We start from the raw sequence: 19,610 nt of genomic DNA, 5'->3' as shown, positions 1-19,610 counted from the left end.
TCCTCTGCACATCACGTTCAGAGCCTCACGCTTCCTGTGAGTGCAGCAACCGACCTTTGTGTCGCGCATCACAGCCATATAGCCCTGGAGTCGCGAAAAAGAATCGAGCATCCACCGCGCCGATTCTCGCCGCCCACTCCCTCCTGGCCGCGCTGAAACGCTGCACGTCTTCGTGAACACGCCTCTGCCGCGCAAGCTAGTGCCATCGTGCTCTGCTCCTCGAAGCCTCGCCGTCGCTCCATGCGCCTGCCCGTCTAGCATCGCCAGCCACCATGGGTCGCAGAAAGATTGAGATCAAGGCCATCAAGGACGACCGGAACCGCTCCGTGTAAGTCAGCTGCCGCAGTTCCAGCGCCCTCACCTGCAGCTACTAACCCGCTGCAGCACCTTCCTCAAGCGCAAAGGCGGCCTCTTCAAGAAGGCGCACGAGCTCTCGGTGCTCTGCTCCGTCGACGTGGCCGTCATCATCTTCGGCCACAACAAGAAGCTCTACGAATTCTCTTCCGGCGACATCAACGAGACCATTGGCCGGTACCAATATGTAGGCACACCCTCCGACCCTGGATCGAGAGCCGCGCTAAAGCAGAATGACACTGACAGGTCACGCAGTATGGCGGAGCCCACGAGCACAAGGGTCCAGAGGACTTCATGGGCAAGAAGGACGGCGACGACGAGGACGATGAGGACGACGAGGGCGCCCTGCCCCGGGACTCGCACACCCCGCCCGAGCACTCGATGATGCCCCATCACATGCAGCACTCGCAGTTCCAGCACATAAGACACGGCGCGCCGTCCATGTCGCCGCCAATCGGCAACGGCGCCTTCCAGCAGCGAGGGCCCTCCCCACAGCCGCCGCACCACCTGTCGCGACCGAACTCGCGAGTAGGCCACATCCGCAGACCGAGCTCCAACCTCGCGCCGCCCCAGCCCTACCCGTCGCAAGCCCCTCAGCCGCCCAACAACTATGCCTACATGCCGACCCCGTCCTTCTACAACCCGCAAGCTGCCCAGCAGATGGCGCCCAAGCCTCAGCCTACTCCGCCCGCGGCCCAGTACCAGTTCACGCACCCTATGCCCACACATTCTCAAGTTCAGTACATGCAGCAAGAGCAGCAGCGCCGACAGTCTATGCCACCCACCTTCCAGCAGCAGCAACAGGCACAACACCAACATCAGCAGCAGCAACACCAGCATCAACAAGAGCAGCAGGCCCAGGTACAGGCGCAACAACAGGCCCAGGTGCAGGCTCAGCAACAAGCACAACAGCAGGCGCAGCAACAAGCCCAGCAGCAGCAACAACAGCAACAGGCTCAGCAGCATCGATTGTCTCCACCACCTCCACCCCCGCAAGTGTCCCAGCCGCAACAAGAGCATCCGCAACAGCCCACAATCACCGTTCCGTCCCCACCGCAACAGAACGATTTCCAGAGCCCCCCTCTTCCTCAGCCCAAGCCACTACACGCGTCTGCCAGACACAGCATCTTCACACCCATCGACGATAGCCAGTCCATGCTCGCAGCACACTGGGGCAGCAGCAACAACTCAAACCTGTCTCGCAGCGAGGCTCCCTACATCAAACAGGAGAACCGAGCGCAATCGATTGACGTGGCCGCCATGTCGCGATTGCAGCCAAACGGGGACCCGAAGCCTCAAGCGCAGCCTCCACAACCGCCTGTCCAGCAGCCGCCGCAGCGAACACAGTCTACGTCTTCCATGCCTACCATTCCTCCTCCGTCGCGAACAAACAGCCTACGCATGGGTGGTGAAAGCAAGCCGAGATTGAGGGTGCAGATTCCGAGCGAACAGTCAGACGCTGGAAGTGCTACGGCCGATTCGTCTCCCAAAGATTCTGGAACGACGGGTGCAACTCCTGGACGAAGCACCGACGCATCGCACTCTTCCGGCGTAGTTCTGCCTCCTCCGTCACCAAGCGCCAACTCGCTGCTCAGTGCCGGTGCAACTGGCCCGCCCAATCCCTTCGCTCGTCCTCCGCCGCCGTCGAACAGCAACTCATACGGTAGTCGCGACAACATGGAAACCCCCATCTCAGCACTTCCTAGTCGCTTTGTTGAGAATGGCCTGCTTCCCTCGCCTTCGAGCTTTTACCCCGAGTGGGGTTTTGGCCGCGACTCCAACATGCTGCCGAGCCCTTTGACTTTCCAGACTCCGGTAGCCCCGAACGGACCCAGCTTCGCCCGCGACGATTCTGCCGAGCGCAAGCGCAAGACGTCTGATCAGGGCTCAGATGACGGCAACCAGAAGCGAGTCAAGACTTGAGCAGCGTAGCGGAGCTCGAAAAGTTCTTTTGCAGCGATCTCCTTTCTCGTGTGGCCTCGGCCATGCTGTATTTGTACCCCTTATTTTTATCTTTCTGTTACGGTCTTTACTTCCTGGAGGCCAGCCAGCGATGCTCGATGCATACTATATACCGTTATTTTTGTTTGAAGGAATTGTAGAACTTGGGTGCAGGGGCGTTGGATACCCAGGATGATTGTCGTTGTTATCATCTAGTATTTTGTCTCGTTTCACAATTTGACGGTTGCACTTGGACACCCTCGGGCGCCCGGTTATGGCATGACGAAAGATCAGAGTTGCGATTTGTACTTCTTTGTAAAAAATATAATCAATGAACAAGTTGGACGAGTCCACCTAGACATACAAGGATACCCCATTACGCAAGCTCTACGTGACTCGGCACTGGAGGAAACGAATGACCTGCAAACCCCACAGCAACTGGCCGAACCTTCGGAAATCGGAACATTGGGTAAGAATACCACGATCAAATTTTGCGCTATGCCTACACGGACTTGCCCGTATTCGCATCGCGGTAGACATTCCCTTGTTGTTGACCGGCACGAGGGCTAGTGCGTCATAGGGCCAAGCCTCCTGCCCCGCTGCGCATATGCCTACCCAAGGGGTCGCCGTTGGTGTCAGCCGCAACCGGGCTGTGAAGGGCGACGTTGGGCTTTGATCGCTGGAGCCGCATCTTACTCGGCTGATCGCAAAGCCTTTGTACGATAAGTTACTAGCATCTTCCTGTGTTTGGGAGCCACTTGTCTGCGTGACGATTGCTGCCCGCGCCGAGAAGCTGAAGCTTGGTGTCACCTTCATATATCATCAGCCCTCGACCTTGCGACATCTTGCTTTCCACCTTGCAAACACACGACGACTCGCTCCCACCATGGCGTACAACAAAGGCTTCAACCCGGACAGGCTGCCTATGCATGCCGAGCCTGAGCAGGTACGTCTTTGCAGTCCCTCGACGCGCCTGCAGGACTGACGTAGACCAGGCTGCTGCGATGATGTCGCAAAACGCTTCCGCCGCCTCACGCCCACCGCGCACCAGCTCGGCGCGTCCCGACTACAACAAACCTCCCCCGCCCGTTCCCAGCGGCCAAAGATACGACACCCGTCCCGATGAGCGCTACGGTGGTGGACGCGGCGCAGGAGGTGGTGGATATGACAGCAGGCCCCCACCAGGCGCATACAGCGACCCGCGATACGACGGCCGGTACGATGCGAGGCCCGACAACAGAATGGGAGTAGGATCGCCTCCGCCAGTCAACTATGGCCATGGACCTCCGCCACAGGGATACCATGGAAGACCGCAGTTGGCGCAGCAGTCGAGGCCGCCGCCTACTCCTGCACCGCCGCCAAGGGATGCGAATGACCGCGAAGCGCTGTGGAGACTGTTCGGCGCGGTCGACAAAGACAGTATGTTGTAACAAGTCTCACGCATAAGCAATGCTAACGCATGCGACAGAGAGTGGTGAACTCACAGAAGCCGAGCTGCGAACAGCGTTGGTCAACGGCGACTGGACACCTTTCGATCCACACACCGTCCGTATGATGATCCGAATGTTCGACACTAATAGATCTGGCTCCGTCAACTTTGACGAATTCTGGTACTTGGCCTCGTCCCTCTCCTGACTGGTTCAAGCTAACACATTGTTTGTAGTGGGCTCTGGGGGTTCCTCTCAGCTTGGCGCAGCCTGTTCGACCGTTTCGACCAAGACCATTCCGGCAGCATATCCTACGCTGAATTCAACGAAGCCCTCATCGCTTTCGGATACCGTCTCTCCCAAGCGTTCGTCACTCTTCTGTACCGCACGTACGACCGCGACGGACGCAACGCACTGAGCTTCGATCTGTTCGTGCAAGCGTGCATTAGTCTGAAGAGGATGACAGACGTCTTCAAGAAGTATGACGAGGATCGCGACGGCTATATCACGCTGAGTTTGTAAGTAGCATACAAGAGAGTGCAGGAATGCTTTCTGAACGGTGGCTAACTATATCCGTAGCGAGGAGTTTCTCACAGGTGCGCAAGCTTTATTCCTCTTCAACTCGATTTCGGCCTCCACTGATACCGGACTCTACTAGAAATCATCCGCCAGCGATGAGCAACAGGAACACATGTATACCATTTGCGCAACATTTGGATGCGTTGCTACTCTGGATACACTCCGGCATTCGGTCACCTACGCAAAAGCGAGCAAGACGTAGTCATGGCCCATCCCCAAGTGCCACGTCACGTCGGGTTATGACGGAAAATCTGAACTGGTATTCAAACGAGCGAGGAACATGCGTAGTTATGGTTGGAGACCAGGCATACTTGATGAAGGTAATGAATCTAGATACCCGTTTGATACAAACGAAAACATTGATACTACATTCACCTCTCAAGTTACGTGCTCGCTATCTTTGAACAGGTCTGGAGACAACATCGCCGTAAAAATAGGCAAAGTGGGTGACCTAACGTTGATGTAGCCTCCAGGGTGTTCCGCTTTCTCAACGTCGACAGACTACCAGCACCTGAACCTCTCCCTCCATCCCCATCTTTCCCTTCCGTCACCGCCGCGGCGACGGTAGTAATAGTCATCGTCATCATTGCCTCCAGCATCGTACCTCATCACTCTTAATCCTGACCCAGCGTGCGTGTATGAGTGTTCCCGCACGCGACGCCCTCCCTCGCGGCCTTCATGGAAGCCGTTGTAGTCGAAGGCGGGGCCGTAATGAAGTTGTCTTGAAATGCAGTCAGTGCTAGTAGGAAAGAAAACTATATACAAGACGGCGTGAAGTGTTGTGAGAGAATAGATAAACTTACGGAGCTTGGTCATATCCAAAGCCTCGGGGTCGAGATTGGTACCGTGGCATGATGGGATCTTGCTGGGGGATATGTTACTTGTTAAGGGCTAAGAAGAGTGGTTATGTGGGCTTACGTTAATCGAAGAAGGTAGGCTGATAAATGAGATGGATTTGCGAAGACGGCGATGATAAAGTATAAGGAGGCTTATGCTGGATTTTCTGGTTATATAGTACAAAAGAGAATGACATGAATGTCGGAATGACGATGCATACTTGAGTTGGCATACACCGGTGTTGAGTACACGTTGTAGTAATTCGTGTTGCGTATCGTGGACGCGCATATGGTAAACAGTAATGACGAGTTTGTACATATGATGGTGGACAACAGTGTGTGGAGGCGCTCTTCACTGAAATGATTCATTGCGTGGCTGATCGATAGCGCGTGCGGATCTTTTGGCCTTGGGGTATGAGAAGAGTGCACGCATTTCAACCTGGGGGACAACGGAGCCCTCTAGAGCCTACATTGATGTCAGGCCACCTACTTTATATGCTTTAATGTCAATGTAGTCTGCAGACCTGTGTAGTGCAAGAGAACAACGATCTTGTTTAAGTATGTTCATTCATAATAAACTAAGGTATACAATCTTCATCGCTGAATCTGTCCAACAACACATTCTGGTATCTGGGGGTATATGACAAAACGTTAAGGAAAGACGTGAACTCGTTCGTGAGGTCGTGTATAAAGACAAAAAGCCGCAATGCTCCAAAGATTGCTCCCGCATCGACATGGTCAATCTGTTAATCTGGGACTATATGATCCTCTTTCTTCATATCCTTAGACCTTGTAGGGCTTGCGAGCACGGCGAGAACCATGGTCCTTGCCGCCAATGCAGAAGCTGGCGATCCAGCCAAGAAGCGCAATGAGCATAAGTGCAGTTGCGGCCCATGTCAAAGCAAGGAATTTGCCGCCCCAGTTCGCGTTCAATCCGATGTCGTTGCCGTGCTTATTTATTATGTCCGTACCCTTTTGAAAAAAAATCAGTATATGTCTCACATGCACTTCGTAAATTCAGAACTTACCTTGACCATTACAGCAGTGACAAGGGCGCTCGCGAGGCCGATAGCCAGGAAGGCGAGTGTCGCAAGGAGGAAGTTGATGCAGGGTGTGAGCCTTCCGTTTCCAATGAAGATTCCAAGAACGCTGGTGACAAGCGTGATGAAGATGAGGCAGATTGCAATGACGTAGAGCACAAACATGGCTGCCATGAGCGCGTTGAGTGCATCGATTCCGTTCTGGATGTCATCTGGCCAGTTTAAGTCCTCCAGGGTGATGTCTACGCCCGTCTTGTTGATCGCCTCTTGAATAATGGCCGTAGGGTCGAACTTGTAGGTAGCCCTGCTCTTTGCGCACTCGGTGACGTTCTTGGTAATGTCATCTTGACTCAGCGTGGCGTTGGCCACCTCTCCAGGCTCATACTGTCCTTGGCAGTAGTTGAGCATGTGTGCCGAGTACCAGTCCTCAATGCCAATGCGCTCGCGGAACTCGTCGATCTGCTCGTTGATTTCGTTGGTGACGCTGTCGGTAATGGAGTCGGGGATGAGGTTTATGATGGATGAAAGTGTGGAGTCAGAGTCCTCTGATGGAGCTTGGATGAGCGTTTGCCCAACGGCGGACGTGTTGAGCGTGAGGAGAGAGTAGTCTTCCATGAAGCCTTTCTTATGGCCGGCGAATAGGCAGAGAAACGAGAGGATGAGGGCCGCGGTACAACATAGCACCGGTAGTACTGCGATGAAGCGCATCGCGATGGTGTTGGCTTTGCGGTTGTGGTATAGGTGTGGTGTAGGTGTAAAGGCGCAGGTGGTCGCGATCCCTCTATGTGCTACCCGTGAATGGCGATGTATTCAAACAGCGCTGCAAGGCTGAAACGCAGATAGAACACAAAAGCGATAGATGTTGAGTATGCGTCAAAGGCGATAAAGGAAGAGTCAACCACTTATACGTGACGCGCAAATACAAGCTTGCGATGCGACGACCGTGCAAAAGACCCGCACGTCACTGCTAGGGCCCGGCCATGGCAACAAGCGAATAGCAAACCCAACCAACGGGGCCTCAGCCTCAAGATCAACGGCATTGAATACGAATCAGGGCCTTTTCAACACACTGACCACGATGTTGACGTGTTGCTGGGCGTGTGGTGTACAGACCCTGGGATTATGACGTAGCGCAGCGCTAAGCGAAGCAAATGCGCAGGGGTAAAGCAGGAACGTCAGCAACTTGACGTGCCTAGATTTTTGGCTGGGTGATGATGGCAGAGTTGAAAAAAGAAAGAGTGCCGAAACTCTTGTCAATCGCTGCATCGGTGTAGGCAGGAGCGCGGCGCTTGCAGATGTGCCAGCCACACGGGACCACTGTGGGGTGCACAGCCGCAACGTGCGTGTGCAGGTACGAATCGATGCAGACTACGGTGACACAAATAGAAGCTGGATTCAACAAGATCGCCTATGAGTGCACCCCACACAAGAGAAAACTGGGACAGGTCTAGAGCCTACATTAACGTTGGGTCACCTACTTTGCATGTTTCCATCTTGATGTCGGCTCCGTGGTATTCAGACTTTTCCATGAGTGAGGTGAGTGATCGAACGCACCATGTAGGTCAAGGACTGGCTTGTCTAGTCTGTTTGTATTCGGGTCTATCGCTATGGTCTCGTCGTCTATTCGTGAGGCATCGTCTATCATGATGACCATAAGTGCATTACTTTCGTAGAGCAGCCTGTGCTCTCGGACTTTTGGAGTGGAATAGTTATAAGCGGTTGTGGTAGTGATGAAGTGTTGCGCGTTGCGCATTGGTGTTGGGTCGCAGCCGGTTGGCACGGTGCTATCCGGCCTCACGACGGCGTCTTCTTGGAGTTCTTGGTGGGTTGGGGTGTTGACGACGAGCCAGCGCTGATGCCGTCAGTGAAAGGAGAGTATGGCGCTGTCACTGAGTGCGGGGGTGCTCGTTGGCCAGACTTTGTGCGCGGAGGCTCAGCGGAGCCTGGCCACTTCTTCTGCTCCTCGTGCATCTTGTCCAGTGGCTCTCCGACTATGTGATACTTGTCCCAATTGACGGGTGGACATCGCACGATGTTCTGCGGCTGCGGTATTGCGGGGAACTTGGGTGGGTCTGGCTTCGCCTCCATGTGCGTGGAATCTTTGCGCGTGTCTGCGCTGTTCGCGTCTTGTTCGCTACTGCTTGCTGCGTCGGACAGACCGGCCAGTGTTGGCGTGAGGATGTCCTGGTGCGACTGAGAGGCCTGCGCGCGTTGCTCTTGCAGCGACCGCACAAACGCCTGCGGGTCGGAAACAGCGGCTGCCTTGAGGTCCTGGAGGGCCCTCAGGTCGCGCTTGCTCTTTTCGCGCTGCAGCTGCAGGAGCGAGATGGCGGAGCGCAGGGCGATGGCATCTGGGTTCTCGCTCTCAGATATTGCGACGGACGGCGGTTGCGGTCTGAAGGTGGCCGTGGGCGGAGGGGCAGGGCGGGGTCGGGCTTCGGTGCGCTCCACAGGAGCTAACTGGGCAGCGGAGGCCGTGGGCGTGAGAGGTGACACAGGCGGGCGGTCGGGCGTGGGCGACTTGGAGCGGGCGCCAGAGTGCTCCGAGGCGGTCGAGGCATCGCTGGAGGACACCGGGCGCGCGTTCGTATCGACCAGGAGCGCAGGCATGGCTTGGTGGAGGGAGACGTCGCCAGGCGCAAAGCCGGAGAGTCGTGGCAGGAGGGCGATCGGCGACCACGCTGCGGTGAAAGCAAGGTCAGGCCACGCAGAGGCCTGGGAGCGCTGCTGGTAAATCTCCGGCGGTGGTTCGCCGCGAGGTGGCGGCGTCTTAGGCGCTGTCTAGACTTGTGCCGGGGCCGTCCATGCCAGGTGCGATTTGCGAGGGGGGTGTCTGTCGTGCAAGATTGTGCGCGGGAACGCCCACGCTGGCTGCTGCAGTCGACACGTCGCGAGATGAGTGCGAGGGTTGTGCGGAGCCGGCCTGCGGGCGATAATTTCTTTGGCTGCGATTCGGCTGTACGGGAGTCGATCTCGTCTATCTTGTAACAAAGCCGGCCATCCAACATCAACCGCCACACGTCACACAGTCCGCCGACAACACTCGATGATATTGGAAGAAGACATCTTGAGCCTGGTCTCTCGTATTCGAGTAAGAGTGTCACATGATCGTCTGTGGTAATTGGAAGGGCTTACACCTCTGATCATACTCCTACCCAGCGGTGACCAGAAAGGAGTGTCCGAACATGGTAATCCGCGCTCCGAGTACTCCGTGTACACCATCACGATGCCAGTTGCACACTGACCTCGGTTGCACTTGCTTGTAGCCGTGCGTGGCATTCTCAGACAGCGATTGCGTGACGCGCCGCTATTCCCGACGTCTGAATCTCGTCATGTCTATCCGACCTCCATGCGGTCTGGTCGAACAGAATGGCAAGTTCCTTGAGGGATATAGGAGAGACAAAGTAAGGGCTAAAGACGGCATCGGCACGAGGCAGTGTCAGTGCACTCCTCTGAAGCAACTGCCATCTCACAACCGACATAACGGCGTTCAAGATCTGCCCTCTGATTGCCAATTTGCATGTCGCAAAACGCGTCCGTCTAGTCCGGCGACATCCTCGCAGATGAGAGTCTTACGCAGCCGAACGCCTGCAAGGGTCAGCGCCAGAGCGAGAAGCCACCCAAGTAATCCACCAAAACGCCATGCCCAGCCCGCCAATAGCAATACTCTGATAGGCGGTGCCGCGTGGATAGCCATCAGAATCACGTCTCTTGAAGCGTAGCGTACCCGTCCCAGCCTGCGTCCTCCACGGTGAGTCGCTCTTGCTTTTTGCTAGCCTTGGAGCCCTCAATTGCGCCTTCTACTTGCAGACTCTCCAGCTCGGTACAGACACGCCCATTTCCCTCATCTGCCGTCCCGTCCTCGACCCTCACCTCTCCACCTCCATATCATCCTTCCAAATGCCACTCAAATTCCTCACTTCTCGACCCTCGACTACTGTCCGCTACCTGCACCTGCATGACATGCGCTACGCCTTAGCGACGGCCTGCCAATCAAACGACGATCAAACTGGCACTGACTGGCCGCTAAACCCTAAGGGCCCACCCGACCGAAATCACTTTCGTTAGCCATGGCTCCGAATGCAGACTTAACAGCACAGTCCCCGCTGGCGCGCATGCCCAAGCTGAAGTACAGAAATCCGCTTCCGTCCGACAGCCTTTCCATCGCCGACTCTGCTTCCCAGGACTCTGGGCCCGACTCTGCTTATAGTCAAGAGCCGCCCGCGACCCCGGATCCAAACGCTCCTTCGAACATCTCCCGTCCGTCCTTCGACACTACCTCCCTGACGTCATCCAGTCTGGCTTCCATATCCTCCAGCAACTCTTCGTCAAATGGCTCAAAGTCATCGAAGAAGAAGAAAAAGGGCTCCGTGCTCGGTTTTCTCTCTTTAAAGGAACCGTCTCAAGTCGCTTTGGAGCAGTTCAAAGAGCAGCAGCGCAAGCAGAACCTCAACTCCGGAACCTCTACGCCGCAGTCAAGAGCCAGCAGCAACTATGTCGGCCAAAAACTTCCAAATTCTGTCCCCAAGGTCAATTCAAAATGGGACGGTGTTCCTGAATCCGTCAAAACCCGGTACTCAACAACAAGCGCATACAGCAAGGACAACAGAATCAGCGTATCGTCCAAGGGCTCCTTTGGCTCGCCTCTTAAAAACACCCCCTGGAACGAGTCGAGATTCTCTGTCATGACAGACGGCACCCGTAACCCACCCAACTCTGTCGCATCTGCCTCCATATCAAACCTCACTATCCGAGATGGAGCTTCTGGCCTCGGATCCTCGCCATCAACTACCACGCTCCCGGAGATGTCCTACTATTTCCCGGATGACCCCGCTGCGTCTGGCGCGTTACCTCCCAGATCAGAGAGCGCTGGCGCATCCTATGATTCTACCACGCAGTCACCAGTTCGGCTCTCGAACTCCACTTCGAGCGATCGCCCAAGCATAGACGGATCAGTAGACTCGCGACCACATTCTCCAGCCTCTTCGACGACATCCGCAGATACGATCGTCATGGACACTGCAGATACTATCTTCCGAAAATTGAACGACCGGCCCAACCAAGGAGCATGGGGAACGGATGCTCATGCTGTTCAGGCGCCTGCTGAAAACAATTTTGGCGATGTGCCCGACTCACATGACTTCCTCTTCCAACCCCAACCTGTTGTAGAGCGCCGACAAAGCGAACCGCTCGCCATCTACGAGTCGCCCTTGGATGCATCGTCTATCCCACATTATGCCCCTCAGCGACCGGTCCAGAACTTCAGTCGGCCAATGGCAACGAAGGGCCCACCGCCAGTTCAGCGGTCTGCACACATGCCGCACTATAGGAGGACACCATCAGCTCCAGCGCTACCAACTTTGTACGAAGCGTCGCTAGCCAGCACTGATGATCTTCGAGAGGATCGCGATGACGACGACGATGACGATTCGTATTCCATTGCTCCATCTACTATTGCGCCATCCGAGCTCTCCAAGCATTGGTATGAGTCTCCACGTGAACGTCTAGGTCTTGGTAGGCGACTTCAGATCAATGATGTCTCACCATGGGAGGAGCAGCGAGGGGCAGCAGGTAAGCCCAAGAAAAGTCGGTTGTCAATGTTTGGGAAGGCGGTGTCGAGAGGATAGGCTTTGCGGGCAAAGCTCGCGCATTGACTGACTCCCAGTGGGTAGCTTCGTGCGAACCTGAGCGATCACCGACCGGTGCTACAAAAACACTCGGCTCCTGATACGCCAACTTGTGTACAAACTTTTGCGATTAGCGATATCCAGCATACCCCCGCTTCGGCGACATTCTTGTACGGCGGCATTTCTGAACGCCAGTTTCTCCAACATAGATACCCATTTCACGAATCTTACCAATCTGCTCTCTAATGGCTACATCATCACGCATCACTCTCTCAGGTAACGTAATAATTAATTCACTCTTACATATGGCTGCGCCTCGTTACGAATCCGATCCCATGGAGCTGTGGGGAAACATGGCGCGAATCGCGCGTGGATTCGAAGGTTTGACGCAAGGCACTACATAATCACACCATAGGGCTTACTATAGTGGCACGTTTTGCGTCCATCGCACGTATCTCATGCAAGCCCCAATCTCACTAGTCCACCTTTTCGAACCCTATATTGCTTCTGCCGTGGTTCTTCAGCCCTGGTCTAGCGTGACTGTTTGCCGATCGACAAGCCCGTCGAAACCTTAACGCCATAATCCACTCCCTTGCAGTATCGGAACGAGCACGCCCTCTTACCACTCTATTTGACAGGCTTAATGTGATTCGCCCAGCGGACACTTGTTCCAATCCAGCTCACACGTCATCTAGTCGATCAACTCGATCTGCTCGCCGAGCAAGTCAATCCAAAACCAGATCACACGAGCCATCGAAACACCATACCAATAGTTTGACGCTGGCTGTCGCAAGGTGCGCTTGCATCAGAAGTAAACTCTTTTGGCGGACACGCTCGAGTATCTAGCACCGGCGGCTCCGCTCAAAGGCCCTTTTTTGGTTGACCTATGAATGTCGTGATGATTGCCGACACACTCCCGCTAGAGTTAGCTTTCTCCAGATCATCACATGGCGCAGCATGGTACTCCCTTGTGTCGCTAGCTTGATCGACAGGGCAGACGCGTCCACACCCCGTATTCCTAGGATACCCACGATCAAATGCTATATGTGTTTTCGGAAGGGTAAGCGACTGCCCATGCTTGGATCAGGTTGAGCTTTGAAGGGGGATAGCAATACGTTGCTGTAAACTTTGAACAGGTTTTCATGGCCGAAGTAAGCGCGAGCTTCGATATTTGGAAGCGGAAGCTGCGGCGCAGAGCATGGCACATGAAAGAGCCCAGTCCTGGACATGGATTGCGTTGGTAGCAATTTGAGTTTCAGAAATATGAGCGTCGGGGAAGGATCCTTATGAGGCTGTAATTCACTGTTTATAGACGCGGTCGATGGTGCACCGATAAAACCGACTGCCAGAGCAGAACGCACCATGGCATTGGTCCAGATCAATTTTGATACGACGCCACTCAACATGCTCCACATGAAAAGTTCTGTTCGTTTTTTTACGTTTCTTCCACTTGCTCTTACAGCCGCCGAACATATACTTGAGCCATATCTTTTTGGGTAGATGTTTTGGCATTGGAGAGACCACAGGAGGATATAGAGCAAAGCTGATGGTGAACCATCAGAGACATGCGGGTAGCGTGTTTTACTTTCGGAGCGCGCTGCTGACACACAGGCAACATCAATATATTGTACATCGTTTTTGTTACTTTCTTATTCATGTGCTCGCTGAAGAGAGGAAGAGCTTCGGAATGTATATTTGTACACATGGGAGATAGCATGCGCGAGATGATGCCGGTGATGCTAGTAATATGGACGTTACCGTCAACGATCTGAACATGTCATATTGATGCGCAGTTTTGACGGTGGCATATTTCCATCGATATTTGCACTATGGGTTTCATTTTGGATAACCCGGTCGTTTATATGAATGTACTCTGAGACGTCAAGCAGCACATAGAACTCCTGTAGACACTTTTTGAAGAACGAAGAACGACAAACGAGCCATGAACTCGAGGTCTGGAGTTTTCGAATTATAAGCAATTGTGGCGTTGATAAAGATTAAGAGAAAGTAACATCATGCGATCTTTTATATGCTTTGCCTGCAGCACGTATACGAACGCGCTGTGCGGCTATGGGCCTGTATACTAACTGTTTCGGCGCGGCGGTTGGTGTTATGATGAGTTCGTCTTTCCCGCACTACCACGTCATTTGGCAAATCTTCACTCGAGTCAAAATGACCGATATCAATTTCATGATTTAGGATACGGTTTTTTACCAAGTAAATACTTCTTATACAGTCGTGTTGCAAGCCTTTGGAGAGTGTCGAGAAGGTTTGGCCCAGTCAGTGCTGTTCCATCATCTAAAATAAGGAAGCAATGAACTATGGTGAATGGGAGATTGCATGTCGGCAATAGTTTATTTTCGCAGACTATTCAGTAACGAATACCAAACACTGGGGACAGCTCTGGTCTCTTGACCAATTGTTTCCACCTCATACACTGAAGGCTTTCTCGTGCAGTGTTAGAATCTTTGCCCGTTCCTCTATCTGGCCGTCCTGAGCCCAATGCCCCATCTCCATCAGCCTGTCTCTCTGAACCTCAAGCTCCCTGTTCATGACATCACTGTTTGCGTTCCCAAGACTCCTCTTGAGCTCTTCTGTCATCTCTTCCGCTTTGGCCTTCACACTCTTTGTGAATGCACTAGCCGGCCCATGGCTCAAGTGCGCTACATTCAACACCTGCTTTACCAGCATCATGGCAATGAGACCCATATTCACCTCTGGTGCACCTACACCCTCTGGAGTACTTGCTAGGTATGCGGCCAACATCGCCATTTGCCATGTTTGTACTACCCGGACCGGGTGGAACGAGACTGGGTAGAGCTTGGGAAGGATGTACTTGTACCGCTTTGCACATTGCGCCCATGCGTCCTGGTAACGTCCCTCGGAAAGCAAGTTCACAATCAAGTCGTCGCGGAGTGCAGCATATGGTTGTCGATAAATCGGCAGAAACATTGCCTCATGGCAAATCTTGAGTGCTTGCCTGATCGCTGCTCTAACAAGCAGGGGGCTTTCTGTTGCTTGGAGTTCCGCATAGAGACCAAACAGCTTCTCCTGAGTTTCTGCCATGGACGCAACTTCGGCTCCCAAGACCCATCCAGGCCTTGATGGTACCAGCCAGTTGTCTTCCTGGAGAGTCGCCTTTTCCTGACATTGGGCGCAGCGGCAGGTAAAGAACCAGCGGGATTGGAGCTCTTCTTGTCGCCTGTGGTAGGGATTCGTAGCATCAATGTACGAAATGTAGATTTCTTTGTCTTTCTTGATGGGTCGGAGTGTACGAATGCTTACTCGCGGACCATCCATCATGATGTATGCGTTCGGGTTACAGGAGTGATTCATATGGCAGAGTGTAGGGTCGATCATGATACCTAGAGGATCTAACGTAGGTGTGATCAGTGTCAGAGCATTTGACATTACCTTTATACATGTCAGTGAGAGAGTTAGAAGAGTCCATCACAGACTTACTCGACCATACATCGCTGCAACAAAGTCCTTGTCGAAGAGGTTTTGCAACGACGAGAACTGACCGACACCCATAGCCATGAGTTCGATATTCTCGTAGGTTCCGTTCCGCTTGAAGTCGTCAATGTGCGAAGGTAAGCGACAAAGCAGCTCCCATTCTTCATCGGAAATCAAACCATGCTTTCGCCTAATGAATAGTTCCATACATGCAAGTAAGGCTTTGGGGAGAGGTCTACCAGCCGTTGGCTTCAGCATCTTGCACTCATGCTTATGTCCCCGATTCCATGCGTCCTTTTGGCATGCCTGATGCATGTTAGTTTACGAACATACCCGCAGATAACTCGACGTACCTTGCTGCAGTAGCGGAATATCTGGCATGCAGCACACTTGTTCACTTTTGCGCCTTCCGGTACATACAACCTTGTTCCAGTCGATGAACCTTCAGTCCAGAGGTAGCAATTCGCACAGGTATCGAGCAGCCGTTCCGTCTCCAATGAAGCAACAAGAGGCCTCGTGAAGCTTGCAATCTCTTCGCCCGAACCAAACCTTCGGTTAGCAAAAAGACCATTACCAATGCTATCGCCTTTGCTGTTGGTACAGATAGCCGACTTCGAAATGTAATAAGGTGCCGGTGCTGCCACGGAAGACTTCGGTTCGCCTGACATGACGCGAGGTAGTAGATAGATATTTAGTTGGTGTCGTTAGAATGATGGGGTTCAAGTCAAAGGGTTCAGACGCGTAGCGTGCGACGTCATGTTGTCTCAAATCAGCGGTTATCTCCAGGGCTCGCGTGAAAACGTGAGTTTCGCGACTAACTAGCTCGATTAGGCCAAGGCCAACGAGCTGCCCATGCTCCTACCCCTCACCTTCTCAACACACTTCCAACACGAGAACATTGCATCTACACATATTGCTTTGGATTTAACGTCTCGTTTTACATGAATATAGGTTAAGGGTCGAGCATTGCGACATGCACACGTTCCGAATTCGATGACCGTGCGCCTAAACACTGCCCAGGTGGTGGTAAATGGCATGATCGAAGAAAGCTCGCATTCACCCCATTCAAAAGGAAATATTAACAGGTCCTCCAAAGTCTACATTGCTATAAAAACTCGAGTTTGTAGATTGGTTAAGGCATTGTAGCCTTCTAAGCTTCCTTTAAGATAATTGCACTTCGCAGAGCTAGGTGTATACCGTTTCCCTCAAATGGGGTGCACTTAGCGTTTTGTTAAGAACGTATATCTAGGATCTCGATCTCTTATCGAGTGTAAGAATCCATCGTTTATGCCTCTGACGAACGTCGCGATATGCCTTCCGCTTCTCGATTGTTACGGTGATGGCTGCTGACCTTCGCATTTCCTATGGATCGGAAAGATGCTTCGTGATCAGAGAGACACGTCGCTGATTAGCCAGACGTATCCAAGCTGTAGGCATGATGCGAAACAAAGAAACTACACATAGCATTCTTGTCGATCTCACAAGCAATTTGATGTATACAGCTGTCGAGTGTCCAATTGCAGCATTGGTGATGAACCAGGGGTACGTCACAGCCAGGGTTTCGCGCGGCGGCACGGTTCCGCATTCCCGCGGTCGCGTCACAGACTCAACGATCATAAACTCCGTAACCGTCTTCGACTCGACCGCTTTCATTCAATTCATTGACATACAGTCGCAGCAGTAAGTACACTACCATTCGTGTAGATTTGTGGAAAGCCGATGCGATGACATAGTCAGGCTACTCTTCCTGGCACGGCCACAGCCCCACCGCTGCCGCTTCTGCATTAGCCCCCGTATCGTACCCGCTGTATTGCGCGACCGAAGATGCCACCCTACCGGACACCGAAGAAGGCGTGGGGCAATTCGTCAAACCCAAACAAGAACAGCTTCGTTCCTGCCAACGAGACCCTCGACAACGAAGCCGACGAGGAGTACCGCAATCGAGTGGTGAACGACCCATATACACACTACATCCTTAAGACGGGAAAGCACAGGGGCAAGACCTTGAAGCAGGTCCATGAAGAAGGCCGCAATGAGGGCTACCTTAATTGGATGCTCAGAACACCAAAGGCATGCAAGGACCTTGATGGGGAGCATATTGTGAAGAAGGGCTTATTACATTGGAAAGAGCACGTATCCAGCACCGAACCGGTGAAAACGCCGACAAAACCCACTTCAAGGAGGGACAGTGCAGCTTCTGAGACGGAAACCTCCCGATTCAAAGATACTCAAGGAAAGAACATAACGATCTCTGGAGGGGATATCGCGGGGCTTTTCCACATGAGAGAGAATCAGCTCAAGACCGCCGGGGTGAAAAGAGAGTCCAACTACGTAATGTACAGCAAGCAATACTGGAGCAATGTGTACTCTCTGAAAGACGTGTATGACGCAGCCGTTCGTACACCAAACTGCCCTAGGGACGAAACTCCTGATCAGGCTCTGGAGCGGTACTTCGACAAGGTGAAGAGGTGCGGTCACGGAACTATGTTCTTCATGCCAGAATGTTGTGAGTGCTTTGAATGCGAGAACCTTCGCGCTGGTCCGACACAAGGAGGCCTACATTTTGTTTCGGGGTTGCAGATGGAGCGGCTCAAGCAGATGCAGAAGCAGCAGGAGCGAGAGGATAGTAGATGGATCGGCATCGAGCCTTGGATGGGCGATTATGATTAGTGAAGATGCGAATAGAAAGATCATGGGCAGCTGACGTGCGAGATGCGGGATACGTTCGTTGTTTGAATCTACGTGCAACTTTCAGTGATCGAAGAGGTGGCTCACAGTGTGTTATGAGGTCGACATGAAAACTTCAGTGGTTGAACAGGTGGTCCAGAGTGTGGTGTTATGACACTGAACGACTTGTAGAGTGTTCACCAAACAATGACCGTAATCTGCATTCATTGCTCGAGACCTGGAGTGCACCAGATTTTCTCACATGCTCACCCCGATATGGACAGTCGCCCGAATGACTAGCATGGAGGTAGGCTGCATTATCCTACTTTTGCGTGGCCTAGGAAAGCGCGGTCTTTCGCCAGCTTTTAGTTGGGTATGGGCTTACTTTGTCTAGGTGAAGGTGAGTGGTGAACCTGTCCAAAGCCCCACGAGCTCTCACCGTCACCACCGCTTTGCTTAAACAGCGACTTCTCTCACTACGCCAGCGCAGTAGTAAGGCGCCTGCCTATTTCAGCTTGTCCTCAGGCTTTCTACTCTTTTCTCTTGACACCGCACTTCGAGTTCAATCTTCCTACCTCGCAGACGACCATCGCTCTCCAGCATCATCTCTTCAAGCCACATCACAACATTCCCTTACACTACACCATCATCAACATGCCTCCCAAGGCCGCCGCGGAAAAGGCCGGCAAGGTCTTCACTGCCGATGTCGTCGCCGCTGTCCTCTGCAGCACTGGCACCACCAGCCTGTCCAACAAGAACTATGAGATGATGAGCGCGCTCGACGGTGTCAAGACTGCAAGCGGATTTCAGCATGATTTCCGTTCCGTACTCGCCAAGGCCAAAGAGCTCAAAGCGCGCCTCGAGTCCGGCGAGGAGTTCGAGCCGGTTCCGCCTGGTAGCAAGCGTGGTATGTTCTTTACCTACGTGCTTGAAGTTTTGCGACATCAACTAGTATCTGCCTTCTGACAAAACTAACACTGCACAGGTCAGACTACCCCAGCGACCTCCAAGGCAACCCCTAAGAAGAGAAAGGACATGTCTTCCGGCTCCGAGGACACTACACCGTCTAAGAAGAAGACGGCGACTCCCAAGTCCCGTGGCAAGAAGGCTCAAACGGTGGAGGACACCATGGAAGAGGACTTCCCCGATGACGCTGAGGAGTTCATCAAGAGAGAGAAGAAGTGGGAGGAGGATATCTTCACCTGAAGCATCCAGCTTTGAGCAGACAGATGGAATGAGACATGGAAAAGTTTTTGGTTTGCAGACTACATCATGACAAAACAAACAGATTGAAAGATCTGGTGTCAATGTAGGCTCCAGAGGGTTCAGCTTTTTCCAGTATGGGCGGCCTCCACGAAAAATGCGGTGAAGCCAGATGCACCACACGTATCTGAAGAGGGTTATGAGGATCATCAACGATCTTCCATAGTAAATGGAGCATTTGTCTACGTCTTCATTGCTCATGACTTGTGGTTTATGCTCCAACTTTCACACCGACATCAGCACTCCAGGTGCACAAGCAGTTGTAATACATGAATGGGGAGCCTGCAGCACGATGAGTTAACCCCATTCAAGGAAACAACTCAACACCCTGGAGCCTACGTTGACGTTAGGTCACCCACTTTGCATGTTCTTATCCTAATGTAGGCTGCAGACCTGTTCAGCATGCGCGCGGCTTCCGTG

At 53.1% G+C, this 19,610-nt stretch overlaps 8 protein-coding genes across 8 annotated transcripts; 5 read left to right on the top strand and 3 right to left on the bottom strand.

Annotated features, from left to right (window-relative positions):
• Positions 1 to 272: 272 nt before the first annotated feature.
• Positions 273 to 2,277, top strand: J4E87_002493 (uncharacterized protein; the record flags this gene model as incomplete). The annotated part of the gene is made up of 3 exons (XM_049374130.1): positions 273 to 328; positions 385 to 541; positions 601 to 2,277. The coding sequence occupies 3 exons, from the start codon at positions 273 to 275 to the stop codon at positions 2,275 to 2,277; spliced, it is 1,890 nt and encodes a 629-aa protein (XP_049236270.1).
• Positions 2,278 to 3,181: 904 nt separating this feature from the next.
• Positions 3,182 to 4,244, top strand: J4E87_002492 (uncharacterized protein; the record flags this gene model as incomplete). The annotated part of the gene is made up of 4 exons (XM_049374129.1): positions 3,182 to 3,241; positions 3,291 to 3,714; positions 3,764 to 3,905; positions 3,959 to 4,244. The coding sequence occupies 4 exons, from the start codon at positions 3,182 to 3,184 to the stop codon at positions 4,242 to 4,244; spliced, it is 912 nt and encodes a 303-aa protein (XP_049236269.1).
• Positions 4,245 to 5,920: 1,676 nt separating this feature from the next.
• On the bottom strand, positions 5,921 to 6,885 carry J4E87_002491 (uncharacterized protein; the record flags this gene model as incomplete). The annotated part of the gene is made up of 2 exons (XM_049374128.1): positions 5,921 to 6,109; positions 6,166 to 6,885. 2 exons carry the CDS (start codon positions 6,883 to 6,885, stop codon positions 5,921 to 5,923), a joined length of 909 nt encoding a protein of 302 aa, XP_049236268.1.
• Positions 6,886 to 7,971: 1,086 nt separating this feature from the next.
• On the bottom strand, positions 7,972 to 9,659 carry J4E87_002490 (uncharacterized protein; the record flags this gene model as incomplete). Its single annotated transcript, XM_049374127.1, has 2 exons — positions 7,972 to 8,954; positions 9,479 to 9,659. The coding sequence occupies 2 exons, from the start codon at positions 9,657 to 9,659 to the stop codon at positions 7,972 to 7,974; spliced, it is 1,164 nt and encodes a 387-aa protein (XP_049236267.1).
• A 588-nt stretch (positions 9,660 to 10,247) lies between these two features.
• Positions 10,248 to 11,804, top strand: J4E87_002489 (uncharacterized protein; the record flags this gene model as incomplete). Its single annotated transcript, XM_049374126.1, has 1 exon — positions 10,248 to 11,804. The coding sequence occupies one exon, from the start codon at positions 10,248 to 10,250 to the stop codon at positions 11,802 to 11,804; it is 1,557 nt and encodes a 518-aa protein (XP_049236266.1).
• Positions 11,805 to 14,234: 2,430 nt separating this feature from the next.
• On the bottom strand, positions 14,235 to 15,591 carry J4E87_002488 (uncharacterized protein; the record flags this gene model as incomplete). The annotated part of the gene is given in 3 exon segments (XM_049374125.1): positions 14,235 to 15,218; positions 15,267 to 15,566; positions 15,586 to 15,591. 3 exon segments carry the CDS (start codon positions 15,589 to 15,591, stop codon positions 14,235 to 14,237), a joined length of 1,290 nt encoding a protein of 429 aa, XP_049236265.1.
• A 1,493-nt stretch (positions 15,592 to 17,084) lies between these two features.
• Positions 17,085 to 17,930, top strand: J4E87_002487 (uncharacterized protein; the record flags this gene model as incomplete). The annotated part of the gene is made up of 1 exon (XM_049374124.1): positions 17,085 to 17,930. The coding sequence occupies one exon, from the start codon at positions 17,085 to 17,087 to the stop codon at positions 17,928 to 17,930; it is 846 nt and encodes a 281-aa protein (XP_049236264.1).
• A 298-nt stretch (positions 17,931 to 18,228) lies between these two features.
• On the top strand, positions 18,229 to 19,133 carry J4E87_002486 (uncharacterized protein; the record flags this gene model as incomplete). Its single annotated transcript, XM_049374123.1, has 3 exons — positions 18,229 to 18,234; positions 18,453 to 18,834; positions 18,913 to 19,133. The coding sequence occupies 3 exons, from the start codon at positions 18,229 to 18,231 to the stop codon at positions 19,131 to 19,133; spliced, it is 609 nt and encodes a 202-aa protein (XP_049236263.1).
• Positions 19,134 to 19,610: the final 477 nt, after the last annotated feature.

This window comes from Alternaria ethzedia (genome assembly GCF_023757985.1).
Source record: "Alternaria ethzedia strain BMP 0044 chromosome Unknown scaffold_4, whole genome shotgun sequence".
Taxonomy (NCBI): Eukaryota; Fungi; Ascomycota; class Dothideomycetes; order Pleosporales; family Pleosporaceae; genus Alternaria; species Alternaria ethzedia.
Note: the sequence above shows the minus strand (reverse complement) of the source record. Positions and strands in the feature narration are given on the sequence as shown.